Here is a 19,905-nt window from a genome sequence, read left to right on the forward strand (position 1 = left end):
ATTTTTAGTATTGTTCTAGTTAGCCTTCAGCCTCAACATTAAGGTAAAGGTCCCCTGTGCAAGCACCGGGTCATTCCTGACCCATGGGGTGGCGTCACATCCCGACGTTTACTAGGCAGACTATATTTATGGGGTGGTTTGCCATTGCCTTCTCCAGTCATCTACGCTTTACCCCCAGCAAGCTGGGTACTCATTTTACTGACCTCGGAAGGATGGAAGCCTAAGTCAACCTTTAAGCCAGCTACCTGAAACCAATTTCTGTTGGGATCGAACTCAGGTCATGAGCTGAGCTTTGGACTGCATTACTGCAGCTTACCATCTGCACCACGGGGCTCCTCAGCCTCAACATATCTATACAATAATTTCCATTTATCATTGAATTGTTCGTGTGTCACTTCGTCAGTTGTAGTCCTCATATCAGTCATTTTGGCCATAAGAGCATACTCCATTAATTTGTCCTTCCATTTTATTCCCCTCCCATTTTATTCTCACCGCAGCCCTGTGAAGTAGGCTAGGCTGAGTGTGTGTCACCCAGTGACCTTCCAGGGCAGAGCAGGAATTTGAACCTGGGTCTCCCAGATTCTAGTCTTGAGTGCTAACCTCTGCACCACACTGTCTAAATGGAAGTGTACATGGCAGGGCGGTGATGCGAGCCTGGGTCTGCCAGATAATAGCCATTCTCCTTCCCCACAGGAGCCCTAAGAACTGGAGATGTGACATCTCTAAAAATGTTGAAGCTATGAAGAAAACTCTTTTTTTCCTGGGTTTTTTTAAAATAGAAGTTTGGGGGAGGTCTGTGATGCTTATTTTCCTATTACACCAATACTTGTTAAATCAGTACAATAACATAGAATGCATCATTTATAACTTTAGCATGGGAAATTGTATTATTTGGCACATTAGAAGTATGCCCAATATTTGATAAACAGTTGCAAATTGCTGCACCCAGTACTGTCCCAGCACATGTATCTTTAATTTTTGCCAACTGAGGTAGGAAAAAAATTAATGTTCTAAGGTAGAAAAGTTTTGTAGTTAACAAAAGAAAGTGCTTTATTTTGGATCCTCGTATAGTCTTAATAAGTAGCACTAACTTTGTGTTCTGATATTAAATTAAACTTTGTAACATTGATGATGCTTAGCTGTTTAAGAATGTATGATTATTAAACCTTTTGTAACATATTAATTGTTCCCAAAATTGTTAGGGAAAACATTTCTTGAAAATGTTATATGAGTCTACAGAAACTTCTCCCCCCTTTGGCTTTTTTCAGCGCTATACATTTTGAGTGTGAAAAACCTTGCCTTAAGAAGCATTTCACTTGTTTTAAAGGAGTAAATATTTATAGGGCTTTTATTTCAGTGTCAGCCCCCCCCCAAATCTCCCAATTTTTCCATTGGAAAAAATTATAAAAAGTCCTCGAGGGGGAAAAATGGGGGGGGGCTCCCTGGGCTTCACATCTCTATCTGTGAGGGGAGTGTGGTGGCTTGGCACCAACAGCTGAAGGAAGGAGGAAGCTTGGGGAGGAGCTGAGAGATGTACCCCCACACACACACTTGGGCAGATAAGAGTTCCCCTGTCACTAAAGCCTGCATTCAAAGCAGGGTGGATTTGGTTTAAATCAAATCGATTAAATCACTAGTCAGTAAGACTAGATTTTCACAATTTAAATCACTAGTCAGTAAGACTGCTGTTACCGCACTAGGTATTCCCAGCGATTTATTAAGAGTTTGAAAATGTTATAAAAAACATCGCTTTAAAAGAGTTTTTGGATGCCACGGCTAAAAAATTGTTGGAAGACTTCTTCACAGCTAAAGGGGCCAAACAAAGTGCGAACAGTATTTTTTATAACAGTTTCAAACTCTTGATACATCGCTGGGAATACCTAGTGCGGTAACAGCCTAGATTTAAATCATGGTTTTCTACATAAGCAGCACTTCTCACGATGTTGTTTAATTCAGGCCACCAGGCCTTGCATTTCTTTGTTGTGGTGTTTGCATTTTGCACACATGCCTGCCATACCCACAGGTAGAGGAACAATAAAAATATTCCCAAACTGGGTCTCTTTTACAGCCCGCTGCCATTATAGGTTTTCTCCTCCAGGGAGAGAATAATATGATACCTCAGGCTATACATGCAAAGATCCCAAGATTTGTGGAGAATTCTGCTGAAAAGGTCTCACTTTCAATTTTACCGCTTGCCCCTCCCCCCTCACACCTAGCTTTATTCCACTCCAATCAATCTTCTATTCATTGAACTTCTTAGCATTTAAGAGGTAAGAAGCTGATTCTGTGTACATAGATTTGCAAAGGAGCAATGGTCTTTTTCTCAACTCTATGTTTAGTTTATAACATGTTTTGCTGTGAAGAAAAGGCCTGTTTCTCTGCAGACACAAATTCACAGTTTTGAGAACTACAAAACCAAGCATCTGTGATAATATCTTCTAGACAGAAAAATTGCCCAAAATAATCTTACAGAAACTTCTGGAAGAACATGACATTGTGAACGGATTAATGGAATTCATTTACCAAAAATTGTAAACATAGCATCAGTATGTAGCCTCATGCTACGTAATTAAAAACTAATCCTTATTTCATGATGAATAACCTTTGGCCTCTAACATATCTTAAATAGAAAACTATAGATAGATTTTTCCTCAAAAAACATTTTATTTTAAAAAATTGGATTTGAATAAAAAAAATCTGATGTTTAAATCTGATTTTTTTTAAAAATCATTGACTTTTATCCACCCTGATAGAATCAAAGTGGAATCAAACAGCCCCAGAGAATTCCTCTCCCCACTCTCCCACCCAGTCACAGTCCTTGCTGTTTGGTGTATGTGAGTGTGGTGGCTGCACACAGCAAGATTTGAGCAGTCAGGGATATCTTAATGCTCCCTTAAACATCTGCTGGGTAGGAGGAATAGAAGCCCATTCCATCCAGGGTATAACCCCACACAGAGTATGAAGGTGTCCCTGGGAAACCTAGAGTCCTCCAGCATTTCAAGCAAGAACTTTGCAGTTATGCCCACCAAAGAAGGCACATTAAGCATGTACCCCTTTTCAAACCCTGCTGCTTTTGCTTGCTGTGGCCAGAAGGGCTTTAAACTCAATTTAAAATAGAAAAGAGGGAGCAAAACCCTGAGATTGCTTCACTTTCATTCTAGGCACTTCCGAAACCACTCATCCGACTTGTTTCCTGTGTGATCATTGTCTCAGCTGCATGCAAATATAAATCTGCAGCTGATTATGGGTGCGCATGCATCCCCCCCCAACAAAGAGTTGTACTGAAGGAGCCAAGTTCCACTCTGTAAAGTTAATGAGGTGGGTGGAGGGGGGAAACAGGCAGACAGCCAAGTGAAAAGAATAGACAGACAGCCTACTGGAAACAGTGGTAGAATGAACCTCCCCCAGTAAGGTATGTGCAGTCCCAGCAAAGTGAGGCTCTCAGCACAGTTGTTCAAAAGTAATCCTATTACATTTGGTACAGTATATTTCTGATTTAAAAAAAAAACATGGATTAGACAGTAAATTCAAGGTTACTTCCTTGTAATCTCCCCACCCCCAAAACAAGTGGGAAAGGAGATGCCTCTCCAAGGTTTATCTAACATTAGTGATGTTCTCAGCAGCAGCAGCATTCCTTTATTGGCATACAAACACAATTCAGAAGGTTACAAAAGGAATGGAAATGTTACAAGGTGCCCTTTATAATATGGTTAAAAGGCCATTGAGGAATACAGTTCGTTGATACTGCCATCTAATTAGCTGTTTGGCGGGCTTTTAAAACAAACTTTAAAAACTGTGCGAACGATTGTTCAATGAATAGAGAACATTAAAAGAATCTGAGACATTAAGTCTTATTTACCAACAGGGGGCTTAGTAGTTCATTACGAGATTCTGTGTAGAAACTGCAATAAAATAAAATGTGAGCAATTGTTTCTATACAATTATTGTCACAAGGGCAGACCCTGTAAGACAGGAATTTTCCAAAATCTGCCTTTGAGTAGCGCAGATTAGTGATATTAATATACCGGGTAGAGGAAGGAGTACTATATTGTAGAATTTGATAGTAATTTACTCATTTCTAAGCCAGTGTTTTCCTGTACTTGATGACAGCACACTGAACGAACTAGGTACTAGTGCAGATGGCATTAGCCTTAATCCAGTATTTTACCTTATCTTTTTTGGTTCCTAGCATTTTTCTGACACGTTGGACTGCTTTTGCGGTTTTTGTTTGGTTTTTTTTTTAAAAAAATCTTGATAGAAGAACTGATCATTCCTACGGCCTGGTTTTCTTCTGCATATAGCCAGTACCATCCCAGTGTGGCCAGCGTCTTCAAAACTGTTGCGTTGCCAGACCAGTAGAAATCTTAAAGTGTGGCTAAAAGATGTTTCTTCAATTTAGTAGGCCTACAGAACCAGGAAGTAGCACCCACCAATGAAAGGTTATCTGGGTATCAGGTGTATACCAGATTCCCCACATTTGTTGAAGGTACTGGAAGAAATGGCTAACGTTTAGGGTTTTTAAAAAAATCTAATTGGAGTTCTCAGATTCTGCCGTGTCTGGTGGTATGTCATGTAAGCTTGGTTCTATTACTTGCTTCTGTGTAAGTAGGTGAGATAAACACGAAGAGGAATTGTGGCACTGAGGCCTTCCTTACCCAGAATTCTGTGCATGAACCAAAGTTTAGTTCAAAGCATCAGTATAGCTCTTGAACTTATACAACGCAGTTAAACTTTGTGCTGACAAAAACAGCAGCTGGGAACAGTTGGAAGAAATAAGTTCTTTCTCTTAAGAGCTGTTGGTTCAGCCAAGAAAGGTCAACTTGACTTTTCTGCCCTTGGCCAGCAGGAATCGAACAACTTGGACAGTATGGATGTTTCTATTATTAGCTTTTGATATTTTGGTACAATTTCTGAGAAGAAATGTTTGCATGCGTCCATATAATTGCTAAGATGCCCTCTAATGTGCGAGAGAGGATCTGGTGACTCCCCCCAGAGGTCAGCGCCATGTTTTCTTTCCCTTCTGCGCAGATGATATTTTTATTGACATTATTGTTTTCATAATAAACTATATATCTTGCTTTCAGATATTCTCTGGGTTTCGTATTTGAGTCCAGCCAGTCTGAACCATTTGCAGAGGCCTGGAGATTCCCCCCCCCACACACACACACACAAACATCCTTCCTCTGCAGAAACCTTTTTAAGTCTGAGGGTAGCTTGTCATAAGCACAAAAGAATATTTCAAGTGTGTTTCTGTGTGCTTTGGCGGTCTGTTGACAAATAGCAGCATTAAGAAAAATAGCCTGTTTCTCATTCTCTGTTTGGAGGTGCAGGGAAATGGGTTCCGTAAACATCTCTCTGGCTGCTTTCTGTTGTTGTTTGTCATTTTTACGACACACTCGGTTCGCTTGGTGAGGCTTATTTCCTAGAAAGTGTGTTTAAGACGGCTACCTAAATTTTACACGGTGCCTTAGCAGTTTTTATTGAGGCTCTTCTAAGTAGCTGGTAAATTACAGTTACTCCTGCTGCAGAATGGAAGGATTGAGAGTGAAAGCCTGGGGCAGAGAGGAAAAAAGACATTTCCAGTCATGATCTCGTCTACTTTCTGTGTAGAATTTTCTCCAGACTTGAATGGATGGCTGGGTGGAGCTGGGATGTTACAAATTCTTGGGTTTGGGGGATGCTTGTCGGCATTTTTTTCTGACTGGTCTGCCCTTCCTCACTGTGCTATTTAGAAATGAGACTAATTGGTTTGACTTCCAGGTAAGTGCAGACTTTGGAGGGGAAAGGACCAGGTGGTGAGATGGGTTTCTTAGATGCATGGGTGATTAAAAGGAGTAGGGAGAGAGCTCAGCATGTTGAGACTTCTTCAGCTAGCTTCTTCTGCTTTCTTTTTGCAGGCCACTGAAATCCCCTTTGGCAGCAACAAAAGCTAAGTGTAGGATCTCTTAACTCCTCCTAGTCTGGAGACAGAAGGGTCATTAAAAAAAAGTGCAGAAGTGAGGAAAGAAACATGTCGAGCAGGTACTTCCACTGCTGCCGTTCCGGACTCTATCATGAACTTAAAGTCACTGTTTTAAATGATTTAGTTTCCAGGAGCAAGAGGCCCTTGGAAGACTTTCAAGAGGGAGAGCGAGCCCTGCAGTCAGACGTTAAGAAACAGCGGTGCGGCTCCCCCTTCCCGTCTCAAAAGACATCTCTAGCTTCTGCAGTTCCTTCATCTCCAAGCAACGGAATAGCAGGTTCTCAGGTTTATTCCATGGTCCCCGACGGAGAGAGTGACGACAGCGAACTGGATGTCACCTTACTGGAATGTTCTGATGGGGAGTTTCCCGACTCCCCCTTCTCAGGGACCCTTGAAGATGAGGATAGGCTTTTGGCAGAAGACCCGGAGACCGACACAAGTGATGTATCATCAGGGTTCAGTGGAAAGGAAGTGGGCGGTGCTTTTGCTGCAGTGTCCTTTGTGGTCACTCAGCTGCAGAGTGTTTCTAGGGCCCCAGGTGCGAGTCTAGAGCCTCTCCCTCCGACCGGCCTTTCAGTCCACCCTAGCGGTGTTCTCGCTAACAGCAGTGCTCCTGTGAATCCAGAGAGAGGAATCAATGCAAGCGTAGATTCTCAAAATCAAATGGGCCTCAATTTGAGTCCAGACAGGCTTGGTCTTCAAGCTGCCATGTCAATTGAGGCAGGTTCTTTTAGTATAAGGGAAGGGGACAGTGGATCTGGGGTAGTGGATAAGGGAGCTGCTCAGACAGTAGGAGAGGAGGCACCGGTTGTGAGCCCTTTAATGGCCAAGCGTGAATTTGCTAGTGTGGTGACTGACAGGCCCTCTGAGGGACAGGCTTTCGTAGAGCAAAGCGAGGTAGGGGGAGAGAGTGCCAGCAACCCACCCTGTGAGGGAGCATCAAACTCTGCCACAGAAGTTCCGCCGGAACACTTCACCACTGTCCAAAATGAGGATCATGCAGAAGACCCCAGCCCGGAAGAACCTGAAGACCCCTACCCTGATGATTCCAGGAGGTCAGAATTTCTTCCCCTTTTACATGGAGCTTGGCTTGCTTTCTTAAATAATTTGTGGCCTGGTGGGCCACATTCCGCCTTTTTTCGCTCTCTGCTCATGGCATGCTGCTAGCAGTTGCACAGGCGAATCGGAAAGACTTAGGAGCTTTCCTTGATGTTTTGGTCTCTTTTGAGTCTCTCTCTCTTTTTTTAAACAGCTCCAAAATCTGACACAGCCGGTTTTGCAGCGTCTTGCGTCTCTGTGCCTTCTGCTAGATGGTAGCCAGCGCACAACTGAGCACTGAATTGGGTGTTCCATGTCTGAGTTGGCAGGAGGGCCCTTCTGCATGACTCAGAAAGAGCCCAGCCAGGGTGTTTGATTGGACTCTGTTTAGATTGTTCTAAATTCTGTCTGTCCCACCCTTTTGTGGGGCTTCAGAGGACACAGCCATAGGTCATAGCCTGAGGAGTGCCCAAGCTATATAGCAGTATACTTACCACAGATTTTAAAAAATAGCAGAAAGACTGTCAGTGTCAGTAGGGGGGGAATGGCACTGGATGTTCATGGGGAAGTGTGGAAATCCACAAGATACATGGTTGTAAATTTTTCCTACTTAAGGAAGGGAGCTGATTGGACGCTGGGGTTGTGTCCAGCTACTGGAGGGGTGCATAGTATGTAAGGAGAACACCGTTTTGTCAGAGCTTCCACCACCTGTCATTTTACTAACATTTGGTTGAATTTGCCCCATTCCTTCTAAAATACTGAGGTAGGGAAGCAGCTGATGGGCAATTTGACACTTTGTGTTTAAGTGGGACCCAGCCTTGGTAATCCCTTCCAGCACCCAATGCTCATCCACCAGCCAGTCTTCCCATGTTCTTCCATAGCCTTATATCTTCCACATAGGCAAACACAAATCTCCCTACAAAGAAGGCAACATTTCATCCACCAAGTGCTGAAAAGCTATGAGGGTCCTTTATACAATGCCCTTTGGATTACAGCATAGTTCCCAGGTTGTTGTAAAGGCTGTCTTTTCTTTAGATTCCTCTGTCGGTGAATATCTGCCAATAACTCTTTCATCATGTCAGAAGGTAACACACATACTGCAGTTCACAGATCTGATCCATCATCTGGTCAATCCTTGGCATGGGGTAGATACCAAAATTTGAAATGCTGTTGCCTACTCAGAAGTCCATACAAATTCTCGGAGCCCCATTAGGTTTGAGTATTAGACCTAGGAAAGCCAATTTGGTGCAGTGGTTAAGAGCGGCGGATTCTAACCTGGAGAACCGGGTTCAATTCCCCCACTCCTCCACATGAAGCCGGCTGGGTGACCTTAGGCCAGTCACCGTTCTCTCAGAACTCCCTCAGCCTACGCAGAGGCAGGCAGTGGCAAACTATCTCTGAATGTCTCTTGCCTGGAAAACCCCACACAGTCACATAGTAGAACTAGAAGGTTCTGACATGCGTCGTGTAATGGCGCACTCCTACCCTGAACAATTCCTGTGTTTCCTTCTGCACTGTCTTTGTAACTTTCATGGGGAGGATTGCAGCCCTTTCTGAATCATTTGATCCTTTTCCGTCTCTGTTTCAGTTGAATATAACTGCATGTTCATGTAACAGATTAATCATGCTCCTCCGTTGCTTGGGTGCTAGCTCCCCTTCCCCCACCTGGGTAAGGGCTTGGGTGAAATTCCCTCGCCTGGAGGCCTTAGGTCCCTTTCTTCCAGGTGGTCCCTCAAGCCCGCAGGTACCACTCCTTCATGTGGCCCAAACACATTCTCTTGCACTTGAGTGTGGGCCCGGTCTACCTTAGCTCATATGTCACTAGGCTAATTTGACATCCCACCAAAAAAAGAGCTATTTGCCTAGAGTTGTGGGGGGGCATAGCTCCATCTGCTGCTCTCCCCGCTGGAATGTGCGTAGGACTGCTCATGTCATTTTTTTTCCTGCCTCCCAGAGGTGCTTTTACACCTCTCTGCAGCACCTGGCAGAAATTCTCTTGGAAATATTGAAGATGCTAGTGTATTTCCTGACCTCCTGGAAGGGGCAGGGGTTGAGCCTGATTACATGTGCTTTATGCAGCTTTGGGGGATTTTGTCCATAAGGAAACTGAAAGGATGATTCCCCCACTACTGTCACCAGTAAAGCCTGGGGACTTCTTACTGTGTGAACACCAACAGATCTAGTAAAAAGTCCCATTATGTGGAATGTTCTGAAGCTTAGAAGTTTGATTGACCCATTCAGCTATTCAAGAGAGCCAGCGTGGTGTAGTGGTTAAGAGCAGTAGTTGGAGCGGTGGACTCTGATCTGGAGAACCGGGTTTGATTCCCCACTCCTCCACATGAGCGGCAGAGGCTAATCTGGTGAACTGGATTTGTTTCCCCACTCCTACACATGAAGCCAGCTGGGTAACCTTGAGCAACTTGTAAGAGCTTTCTCAGCCCCACCTACCTTACAGGGTGTCTGTTGTGGGGAGGGGAAGGGAAGGTGACTGTAAGCCGGTTTGAGTCTCCCTTAAGTGGTAGAGAAAGTCGGCATATAAAAACCAACTCTTCTTCCTAGAAATTGATAGACTTTGGGTGCCACATCTCCATCAGGTGGCCCAAGCGAGCTGTCAACCAGGACTCAAAAGTGATTCGGATGATCCTGGCCATTTAACATTGCATAACATATAAGCGACTTCTGTTTATAAGTTCTCGCTACCTCATCCACTGAGTGAGAAAAAGTTTGTGCAGCTCTGGTGAAGGGGGAAAATCTGGAACCCGTAACCTTTAGATTTTAAAAAGGGGGTGGTGGTAAAATGGCCTCCTCCCTGCCAACATTTCAGAGCGTTGTTCAACAGATTTTCCTCAGGCTTCACAAGCTGCATGGCTTGGCTTTGGTGTTTAAAAATGTGGGAGGCTTTTGATCTAAAACTTGGAAGTGCAGGGATCCCGAAAAGGGAATGAATTGCAGAGCACCACAAACAACGGTAAGGGCAGCAGTTTTTCTTTTTGGGGAGGGTCTGTGCTTTCAGTCACTTGCTTTCCGCACCCCACCTGCTAGGTAAGGATGACTTGTCATCTTTTCCCCCGCTAGACGGCGAATATCCATCCCAGAAGACCGCCTCCAGTGGAGCAAGGAGAAATACGTCGCAGATGTAGTTGCCCACGCTCACCATGCTAGCATCATAGGTAAGCCAGAGGCTAAAAGCCAAAGGATGGGCCAGCAAAGCCATCCCTGCATTCAGAAAGGTAGGTAGACTGAGATAGAGTCTTCTTGTGGCTTTCCTTCTGCCTCTGCTGGTGCCTGTTGTCATCAGAGAGCCCTTTCCCCCCAGGTAAGATTCTCTCCCTGCCCCCTTTTCCCAACCAGATTAGATGTCAGGTCAAATTGCTTGGCGTTTGGGCTGATGTTTTCTTTCAGGGTAAGGTTTTGTTCTCAATCTGACTGCATATCTTTCTTGAGGACTGATTGGCTAGTGACTGTGAGGCTGGCTTCCCTTTATTTGTCACATTTGGAGCTCACCTTTCCTTTAAAGGGCTCGGGGCGGTTTTCCAGGACATAAACTTACTCTCGCATCACCCCTGGGACATCGAGAAATGGTGCCTCCCCAACGCCACTTGAAAGGCTTTCGTGGTTGAGGAGGGATTTGAACCCAGGTCTCCCAGATTCTGCACTCTAGCCACCTCAGCGGTGCTGTCAAACATGGTTGCTTGTTTGCTTTCTTACTTGAATACACTGCCTACCTGTTTGCTTATAGATCCTGCCTAGAATATGGCAGCTCTTTGATTGGGGAACACACACTATGCATTATGGGAGTTAGTTGTGGGGAAAGGGGGTAGATTGGTGGGACACCATTCTTCCTTGAACAAGGTTTGTTCTAGCTGGCCTTTTGGTCCTTTCTAATTCTTTCCAGAAATCAAAGAGAGCCAGTGTGGTGTAGTGGTTAAGAGCGGTGGACTCTAATCTGGAGAACCAGGTTTGATTCCCCACTCCTCCACACAAAGCCTGCTGGGGGAGCAGCTTGGGTTAGTTACAGTTCTCTCAGAAGTTGCAGCCCCACCTACCTCTGTTGTGTGTCTGTTGTGGGGAGAGGAAGGGAAGGAAATTGTAAGCCAGTTTGAGACTCCTTAAAAGGCAGAGAAGGTTGGCGTATAAAAACCGACTCTTCTTCAAAGAAGAAGAAGAAGGCCACTCCTCCTAAGGATAGTTTGTTTTCTAGATTCTACATTTTCGGCCAGGGGTAGGCAAACGTTTTTGGCCCAAGTGCTGAAAAAAATTCTCCCTCTGCCTGTGAAGATGTTGATGTGTTGGCAAAATAACGGGTGGGGGAGGGGATGAGGGTTATTCTTGAAGCAAGCCAGCCTCCAGCTGCTCTGCCAGCATCTCAGGGGTTCGCCTTGGACTCAACTTGTGGGCGTGCTGGTGTGGGAGCAAATGGTGAAGAGCAAAAGCTGTGCCTGTTGGCTCCTGTCACCCCTCTGGACCCAGTAGTGCTGCCGGTGCCTCGGTTGCTTGGGTGGAAACCTTTCTGTGGGTGCCAAGGGAAGTGATCCTGTGAAGGCGCTGTGGGCAGGCATCCCACAGGTCGCCTGCCCCATCTTATGAAGAGGCACTTTAAGGAGAAACTGTCATGTCGTCGCATGCAGTCTTTGACTCCACGTGTGCCATACTGACAGGCGCTGGGCTGTTTCCAGCATTTGAGTTGAGGCTACGTAACGTCGGCAGAACTGAAAGTCTAATTGTGTGTGTGTGTGTGTGTAAAGTGCCATCAAGTCGCAGCCGACTTATGGCGACCCCTTGTTGGGGTTTTCATGGCAAGAGACACACAGAGGTGGTTTGCCAGTGCCTTCCTCTGCACAGCAACCTGGTATTCCTTGGTGGTCTCTCATCCAAATACTAACCAGGGCTGACCCTGCTTAGCTTCCGAGATCTGACAAGATCGGGCTGTACCATGCTGCCTTCCCTCCTGAAAGTCTAATTAGGGTTCTGTTTTTCCACTTTGCCTTTCAAATATGCGGGGTGCCTGCTCAGAGCCTTGGCCTTTCCTTACTGTTTTCTCTGGGATATACAAGCTGCTTGCTTTTAGCACAAATGTGTGTTATTTCCAAAAATGTAGAATTTGGTCAGATGTGAAGAAAGGAAAAGGAGGGAAGACCTGGGTACCGTAGAAGAAGAAGAAGAAGAAGAAGGGTTGGTTTTTATACCCCGCTTTTCTCTACCGAAAGGCTTACAGTCACCTTCCCTTCCCCCCCCCCACAACAGGCATCTTGTGAGGCAGGTGGGGCTGAGAGAGTTCTGAGAGAACTGTGACTGGCCCAAGGTCACCCAGCAGGCTGCATGTGAATGAGTGGGGAATCAAACCCGTTTCTCCAGATTAGAGTCCTCCGCTCTTAAACACTACGCCACGTAGCTGTCCAGTGGCTTACCCTGGGGCCTAGATGGGGACAGGTGTGCGATAGAGGACAACTTTGCCTCCAAAGGGGTCCCTAAATCCTTTGCATCTCTGTTTTAGAAAGGATCTAAGGCAATAACAGCTGGGAACGGCTTCTGCCTGAGACCTTGGAGAGCTGCTGCATCCAGAGAAGATAATGTGGAGCTTGATGACCCCAGCGTTTTGGGCTGTGTAAGACAGCTTTTCGTGCCCTTTCACAGTTCCCGTCTGGTGTTGATGGAGCTTGCATGAAGCACCTCTTGGTGCACCATGGCTGAAGTCCCCAGAAGAACATTTTAGAAGGGGGTGGGGGAAAAGGCTTTGTAGGCTTCACAAAAGCAGGCAGTGGAATTTTTAGATAAGCCGCTTCGGTGTTGTTGTGACGGACTTCTCGAATCCTTTATCTTCCCAGGCGTCTTGTTGGCTCGCCCTGGTGTTACATTTCTCTCTCTTGTTGATAGAGTGTTCTTTCCTTTGCCTGGCGAGTAACAGTCGTGCCGTTTGACTCCCAAAACGCTTGTCCCCTGAACGAGATGTTAGACTGTTCCGAGCTCTGCCAGCGCCCAGCCTCAGCCACCGGTTTCTCTCACAGTAGACTAGAAGCGGGGCGGCCGAGGATGGGAGCGCTTGGAGAGGCAGAGAGAGATGTGGGAAGCAAAGGGGAACCCCCCGGGTGTTAGTGGCCATGAAGGGCAGAGCCTCAGGTAAGGTAATTGGCGTTGTGTGATCAGCCGAGCACTTTGGAAGTGTTAGTATTATTAGAACAAAAATGATACTGCCTGGAGATGTACAGCCTGCCTCCTCTATGTTTGTTCCTGGCTTGTAACATCTAGCCAGAGCGGTAGTTCCCAAAGTGGGCAGTACCACCCCCTGGGGGCGGTGGGATTACCTGGGGGGGCACTAAGAGGCAAGGGGGCAGCAGGGGAGTGCTAGAGGTGCCCCCCTTCAACTGTGTTGTTGGATAGGTTAAGGGGGCGCTGGGGTTGAGTTTGTGAAACCAAGGGGGCTGTGGCCCGAAAAGTTTGGAAACCACTGAGCCAGAGTGTTCGCCCTGTAGAGCCCAAGGCATTGTAAACGGGGAGGTGCCATGGGTCATTGGCATGCAGAAGGTTCCAGATTCAATCCCCAGCGTCTCCAGTTGAAAGGATCAGGGAGTAGGCAGTGGGAAAGACCTCTGACCCAAGACCCTGGAGAGTTGATGCCAGTCTGAGTAGATAATGCTTACTTTGAGGGTCTGATTCAGAATAAGGCAGCTTCATGTGTTCAGAGGGCTTGCTCTGGAAGTGTTGGTGGTCCAGCCACCTTGCCAGGGGTTGTGGCGTTACCCCTGCTTAGACCAACTACAGGCCAACTAATAGCAGCATTTTGAGCAAGGATGGTGGGTGGCAGCAGGGCAGCTCCGAATGTTCCTGGATGAGTCACTCAGAAGAAGCATTTTTATACCCTGGTTTTCTCTGCCATTAAGGAGTCTCAAAGCAGCTTGCAATCACCTTCCCCTCCCCACAACAGGCACCTTGTGAGGTACGTGGGGCTGAGAGAGTTCTGAGAGAACGGTGACTAGCCCAGCAGACTTTGTGTGGAGGCTTCCACCGCTCTTAACCACTGAGTCACGCTGGCTCTCATTTCAGTCTGACTTCAGAACTGGTTTCGGAATAGACTGTTTTAGGTGCCGGGACAGAGGATTTCTGCCAGGAGTGAGAGAGAGAGAGCGTCCCCTTGGACCTCTCTGGAGCATTTGATGTCTTTCTGGCTAAAGCAGGGATTGGGAGGGGGGCATTATGCTACAGCCATTCTTCTGTTCCTGTGTTGCTGACTGACTCCAGAAGGTGGTGCTGGGGGGCTGCAGTCTGACCCTAATAGCATTTATGCTATGGCAGCCCACCAGTTTCCATCTTGTGCCGTATGCTGTTTAACAAGCCTGTTTCTAATAGCAAAGTCGTTACAGTGGCCAGGAATAAATATTCCTGAGCCTTCCATATGGCTAACCTTGCCTAAGGCAACCCTAGGGCACAGGTGTGGTGTACACAAAAAGCCAGGGGACTGCTGTGTGATTTGCAGTGCTAAAAAGATGGCCAAGCTTGGAGGAGCCCCTCATCTTGTGTGCAATGGCTGTGTTTTGCCTGTGTGTGTGTGAGATCCCACCTTCTGGTGTGTTTGTGGCTTCGTGACAGATGCCAAAGTCTTCCCTGCTTTTGGCTGATAGGTGGCACTGAGTATAGTGCAGAAAATACATCAGTACCTATATGCAGTGGGGTATGCATGTCTATTTCTTGGCTTACAGAAATAAAATTCTTGGATATCTGTTGAAATTTGCCTGCTTCTCTTTCAGTTCTTAGCTGGCTCTCTGGAGCCAGAAGTTGCAATGGTGGCAATGCTGAATTACAACTAATAATGAAGCTCAGGACTATGCATTCTCTGGGACTTAATAGAGATCTGGGATTCCTGTCTCATTACCAATGCTGATTTCTCCACGCCTACTACCCCTGTGCATATCACACCTAATCCAATCATGCTTGTGAATGTCATTTACTTGCTGTTTACATTTACATTGCCATCGTGTATCTAATTCACTCGTCTCTACTTAAGGATAGATGGAATCACATTCTAGCTGTATCTGAAGAAGTGAGCTGTGGCTCATGAAAGCTCATACCCTGCCAGAAATTTTGTTAGTCTTTAAGGTGCTACTGGACTCTTGCTCTTTTCTACTCAATATGAGATGGATTGCCTCTATAAAGGTAGCCACGACCCTCAGTTTTCAAGACCTGAGCAAGGCTGTTAACGATAGGACATTTTGGATGACGTTGATACATAGGGTCGCCGTGAGTCGGAAGTGTTCATCTCTTGCCTTGAAAACCCCAGGAAGTGGAATTCCACGGTCATGAGTTGGTTGCGCCTCTACAGCACACAGCCCTGGTTAGCCCTTGGAATACGGACCACCAAGGAAGTCTAGGGTTGCTACACAGAGACAGGCAACGGCAAACCACCTTTGTTCATATCTTGCCTTGAAAACTCTATGGGGTTTTTATGAGTCGACTGCAATTTGACGGCAATTTACAGAACACACTGTATTTGCGCAGCTGAATTACTAGCATCTTTCTGAACAGGACGTGGTGGATAACCCATCACCTTTGTACAGTCTTTAGGCATCCAAGTGTCAAAGAGCATCTTTGCTCCAAAGGAGAAGGAAGGGTTTGGCTGGGCGAATGTCTTTCTGCCCTTGTCACTCTCTTCCAAAGTCTCTGTTCCTGAAATCAGCTTTTGCCAGTCACTAGTGGCATAATTGGGCGTTTCAAAGAACTGCCCCTGCAGCCTGCTGTTCAGGCAACATCGCTGCTCTGAGCCCCACACGGTAATCCAGAGGATTTTGAACGGCTCCCCATTAAATGGCCGTGCAAGCTTGATACAGAGCGGAATCTCATTGGCCGGGTCTGCAAATTGGCACTGACATTTGCTTTGTGGTAATGGAAGCTATCATTGCAGACAAGATGTGTTGGGAGGCACAGCTGGGGGCATATTTCAAGTCTGCCGGTCCCTCGCAGTCACTTAAGCCTGCTGAAGACCATTAAAAAACGTCTCCAGTGCCTGTTTGGCAGCATAGGCATTTTTTACTTGGGACCTTCAGAGCCTTGGGAAAAGGCCGCCCCCGCTCACACCCCTTCTGGCTGCATTTGCTCAGCTCAGGCTTATCTGCTGGCCTTCCTCTCCATCCCCTCTTTTCTCCTACACCTGCTTTTGTACTTGGCCACGCCGCCTACATGTGTCCTTGAGAAGCTAGGCCTCCCCTCTCCTTCAAGCAGCTCGTATTTAAACAAAGGCTTCTTTTTTATTTGCTTCAGTTGCTGTGACTCTTTCCAGCCTTGAGGCTCAATTCCAGAAACAGCTAAAAAGGAAATGGAATTCCCAGGTTTAAAGGGATTCTGGCTGTAGCTTTTGTCAGTTAGAAGTAATTTCTTACTGACACGTGGCCTTGTTTGACCAGGCGAGCCCAACAGGACCATGGCTCATTTAACTTCCTGGGTTTCAGAGTGTGGCTGGTGCCAAACGTTTACCACAATCTGGTAGCGGGGGGAGGGGGGGTGGGCCGGCCAGGGGAGAGTGAGCGTAGAAGAGACCGAAGCGTTTTTGTTCCTTGAGGGACAGACGCTGGGTCCTGGCATCTCTTGGTCAACTGCTTTCTCTGTCCAATTGCAGGCGCTGTTAACGAATTGCAGGAGCTGATGAGGGAGGTCGCTTCTGAATGCCTCTCCCGGGACTGCAACTACAGGCACCCAACAGACTTGACTGTGAGGTATGTTGCACCCCCTGTCCCATGCGCCAGGATGGGAAGCCTCACAGCAAAGGAAATGGGAGTGCTTGCATCACCCTGCCCGAGATTTTTTTTTTTTTTTTTTTTTGCTTTCTCGGGTGCACGCAATTGAGGAGGCAACGGCAGACCTGAGGCTGGTGAAGGAAAGAACGTCCCATGTGACTTTGCCCAGGCCCAGGATCTTGGTTTGACTGTGCTGCAGACCATATAGAAGGGCTCCATGAGCCTGCCAGCATGATATCCTCAAGGACTGCCGATCTCTGACAGGACCACAAAGCCTGGGTTGCAGCGCAGCCAAAATGAGAGCCTGTGCAGCATGACGGGGAAGCTCTTCACCTCGCCACCCTCCTGTTTAGGTTAGGCTGAATAGGGGGCACCACAATTTAAGAAGGATGTAGACAAGCTAGAACATGTCCAGAGGAGGGCAACAAAGATGGTGAGGGGTCTGGAGACCAAGTCCTGTGAGGAAAGGTTGAAGGAGCTGGGTATGTTTAGCCTGGAGAGGAGAAGACTGAGAGGGGATATGATAACCATCTTCAAGTTCTTGAAGGGCTGTCATATCGAGGATGGTGCGGGGTCTGGAGACCAAGTCCTATGAGGAAGGGTTAAAGGAGCTGGGTATGTTTAGCCTGAAAAGGAGAAGACTGAGAGGGGATATGATAACCATCTTCAAGTACTTGAAGGGCTGTCATATAGAGGAGGGTGCCGAGTTGTTTTCTGTTGCCCCAGAAGGTCGGACCAGAATCAATGGGTTGAAATTAAATCAAAAGAGTTTCCGTCTAGACATTAGGAAGAATTTTCTGACAGAGTGGTTCCTCAGTGGAAGAGGCTTCCTTGGGAGGTGGTGAGCTCTCCTTCCCTGGAGGTTTTTAAGCAGAGGCTAGCTGGCCATCTTTCGGCAATGCTGATTCTATGACCTTAGGCAGTTCATGAGAGGGAGGGCATCTTGGCCATCTTCTGGGCATGGAATAGGGGTCACTGGGGGTGTGGGGGTAGGTAGTTGTGAATTTCCTGCATTGTGCAGGGGGTTGGACTGTATGAGCCTGGTGATCCCTTCCAACTCTTATGATTCTATGAAACTGCTGTTATGATTCTATGAAACTGCTCATGATTCTATGAAACTGCTTCAAGCCTGCTTGGAAGGGGGCTTTACTACTTCAGAAGCAAAAGTGTCCAGGTTTTCCAGTAGCGCTTCCTCCTTGAGCTAGAAAGAGTCTTCAGGTGCAGGTTTTTGGCAAAGGGGGCCTGATGAAGGGGGAGGCTGGCCATTGGAATCAATTCTTCTCCCCCCTCCCCGAGTGACATGTTGTGGTGTTTGGCCTTCTCAGTCCTGCCTTGAGGCAAAGCCCTTTCATCAACTGACAGTGTCCTTTGATGTGCCCATTGAGCAGGGATGGGGGCAGTCACCAGTCGACCTGAAGGAGATTTAAAGCAAGCAGTGGACAGAGCCCGGAAGCTCTTCCCTTGATGACTGGGGATAGTTGAAGTGCCATGCAAATACCTCTGGGACCCTCATAGAGGAAACCTGCCCCGTGCAGAAACACACACAAGCAAAAGGCAAGATAACCAAGCTTTGGCTTCCTGGTGCTATCCAGGATTCTAATAGAAGTAATCTTGGTTAGTGTAGTTCATTTCTAATGTCTGCTGTGTGAATCTTGTACGGCCAATCGCTGACATGGCTTTAAAGCAAGATTAACCCCATTCGCAGAAAATGGGGTCCATCTGTCAGCACCTGTTAGCCATGATAACTAACTGGCACTGCCTTCTGCGGAGGCAGGCTGCCTTTAAATACGAGACACGGGGGGTAGAATCATAGAGTTGGAAGAGGCCATACAGGCCATCTAGTCCAACCCCCTGCTTAATGCAGGATTAGCCTAGACAAGTGCTTGTCCAGCGTCTGCTTCAAGACTGCCAGTGAGGGGGAGCTCACCCCCTGCCCGGTAGCTGATTCCACTGTTGAACAACTTACTGTAAAAAAAAAAAAATCCTAATATCCAGCCGGTACCTTTCCACCTGCAATTTAAACCCATTATCGCGCGTCCTATCCCCTGATGGCAAGAGGAACCACTCCCTGCCCTCCTCTAAGTGACAGCCCTTCAAACACTTAAAGAGAGCAATCATGTCGTCCCCCCCAACCTCCTCTTCTCCAGACTAAACATTCCCAAGTCCCTCAGGTAAATAGAGGAGGGCCATCCTGATGCCCTCCTTGTGGGCTTCCCCTGCCATTGGAGGCACGACGCTGGATGAAGATGGATTAGAGACTTGAAAAGAGTAGGCAGGATAGGAGGTTAGGCAAGTCGCACCTGGGGTTTTGCCCCGGCTTGCATCTTTGTACCCCCGCCCATGCTTTGCGATCAGCAATGGAGCTTCCCTCCCCTCCTCTCCTGCTTCTCTCCCGCCTCCCGATCCAGGAACTACGCCCAGCGAAGAAACAGAAAAGTCAAGAAGTGCAGCCTTGAAAAGTGGAGGGACAGGAACCAGCGCCATTACCGTCGTTTCGCAGGCATCCCCGACAAGTTCGAACGCAGCCCTATCCCTAGCCGTTAGAGGCCGCCTTCCTGCTGACAGCTAAGCGGTGGGCTGATCTGCGGATCTGCACTTTAAAAGCTATCAAACTGCTGACAATCCTTGTCTACTGATTTTTTTTAATTATATTTTATTGATTTTGTAAGCGAAGGCCAGTTTTGAATGCCATGTTTTTTGTTTGTTTGTTTTTTGGAATTCTGCTGTTTTCACCACTCTCTCTGATGTAATGCACTTTGACATTTTATAAATATGTGTATCTTTTAAATGTCTTAGAGCCCGTGGTCTTTCTCCTTTTTCTCCCCCTGGCCTGTATACCCTGGTTGTTTGCGTTTCTGCTCCACTTTTTATTAGCCCGCATGCCCAATAGCCACAGCGTTAAGCAAGGTCCTGTCTGTGTGGAGCAGCCATGCTTGGTGATACGCTAAAGACCTGAGGCTCAGCGGTTTGCAATAGAGGCAGCTCATATCTTCACCTACGCATCCTCACATTATGAGAAGCTGAGCGATGGACTTACGAGTGTGTGCAATTCTGTAGAGCAGTATCTCTTCTATTAATCACGAGAACACGGGCTCAACCTGTGCGATAGATTTGGAAGGAGCCACAGAAGAAATGGATGTGCTCCACAAGAAACGTGGATTTGAGTGACAGAGTTTATTGAGC

At 46.9% G+C, this 19,905-nt stretch overlaps 1 protein-coding gene across 1 annotated transcript; it reads left to right on the forward strand.

The window, feature by feature from the left end:
• Positions 1–5,989: 5,989 nt before the first annotated feature.
• On the forward strand, positions 5,990–19,266 carry S100PBP (S100P binding protein). Its single transcript, XM_056846438.1, has 4 exons — positions 5,990–7,017; positions 10,076–10,170; positions 16,605–16,701; positions 19,131–19,266. Exons 1-4 carry the CDS (start codon positions 6,011–6,013, stop codon positions 19,264–19,266), a joined length of 1,335 nt encoding a protein of 444 aa, XP_056702416.1. The 5' UTR covers positions 5,990–6,010.
• Positions 19,267–19,905: the final 639 nt, after the last annotated feature.

The sequence above is a fragment of the Euleptes europaea genome, chromosome 3 (assembly GCF_029931775.1).
Source record: "Euleptes europaea isolate rEulEur1 chromosome 3, rEulEur1.hap1, whole genome shotgun sequence".
NCBI classification, from domain to species: domain Eukaryota; kingdom Metazoa; phylum Chordata; class Lepidosauria; order Squamata; family Sphaerodactylidae; genus Euleptes; species Euleptes europaea.

What these genes read in the sequence shown, in the direction of transcription:
- S100PBP (XM_056846438.1), top strand. Translation starts at nt 6,011, where the DNA reads ATGTCGAGCAGGTACTTCCACTGCTGCCGTTCCGGACTCTATCATGAA. An exon ending in TACCCTGATGATTCCAGGAG is followed by an intron (nt 7,018 to 10,075) that starts GTCAGAATTTCT and finishes TTCCCCCGCTAG; the next exon opens with ACGGCGAATATCCATCCCAG. An exon ending in TCACCATGCTAGCATCATAG is followed by an intron (nt 10,171 to 16,604) that starts GTAAGCCAGAGG and finishes GTCCAATTGCAG; the next exon opens with GCGCTGTTAACGAATTGCAG.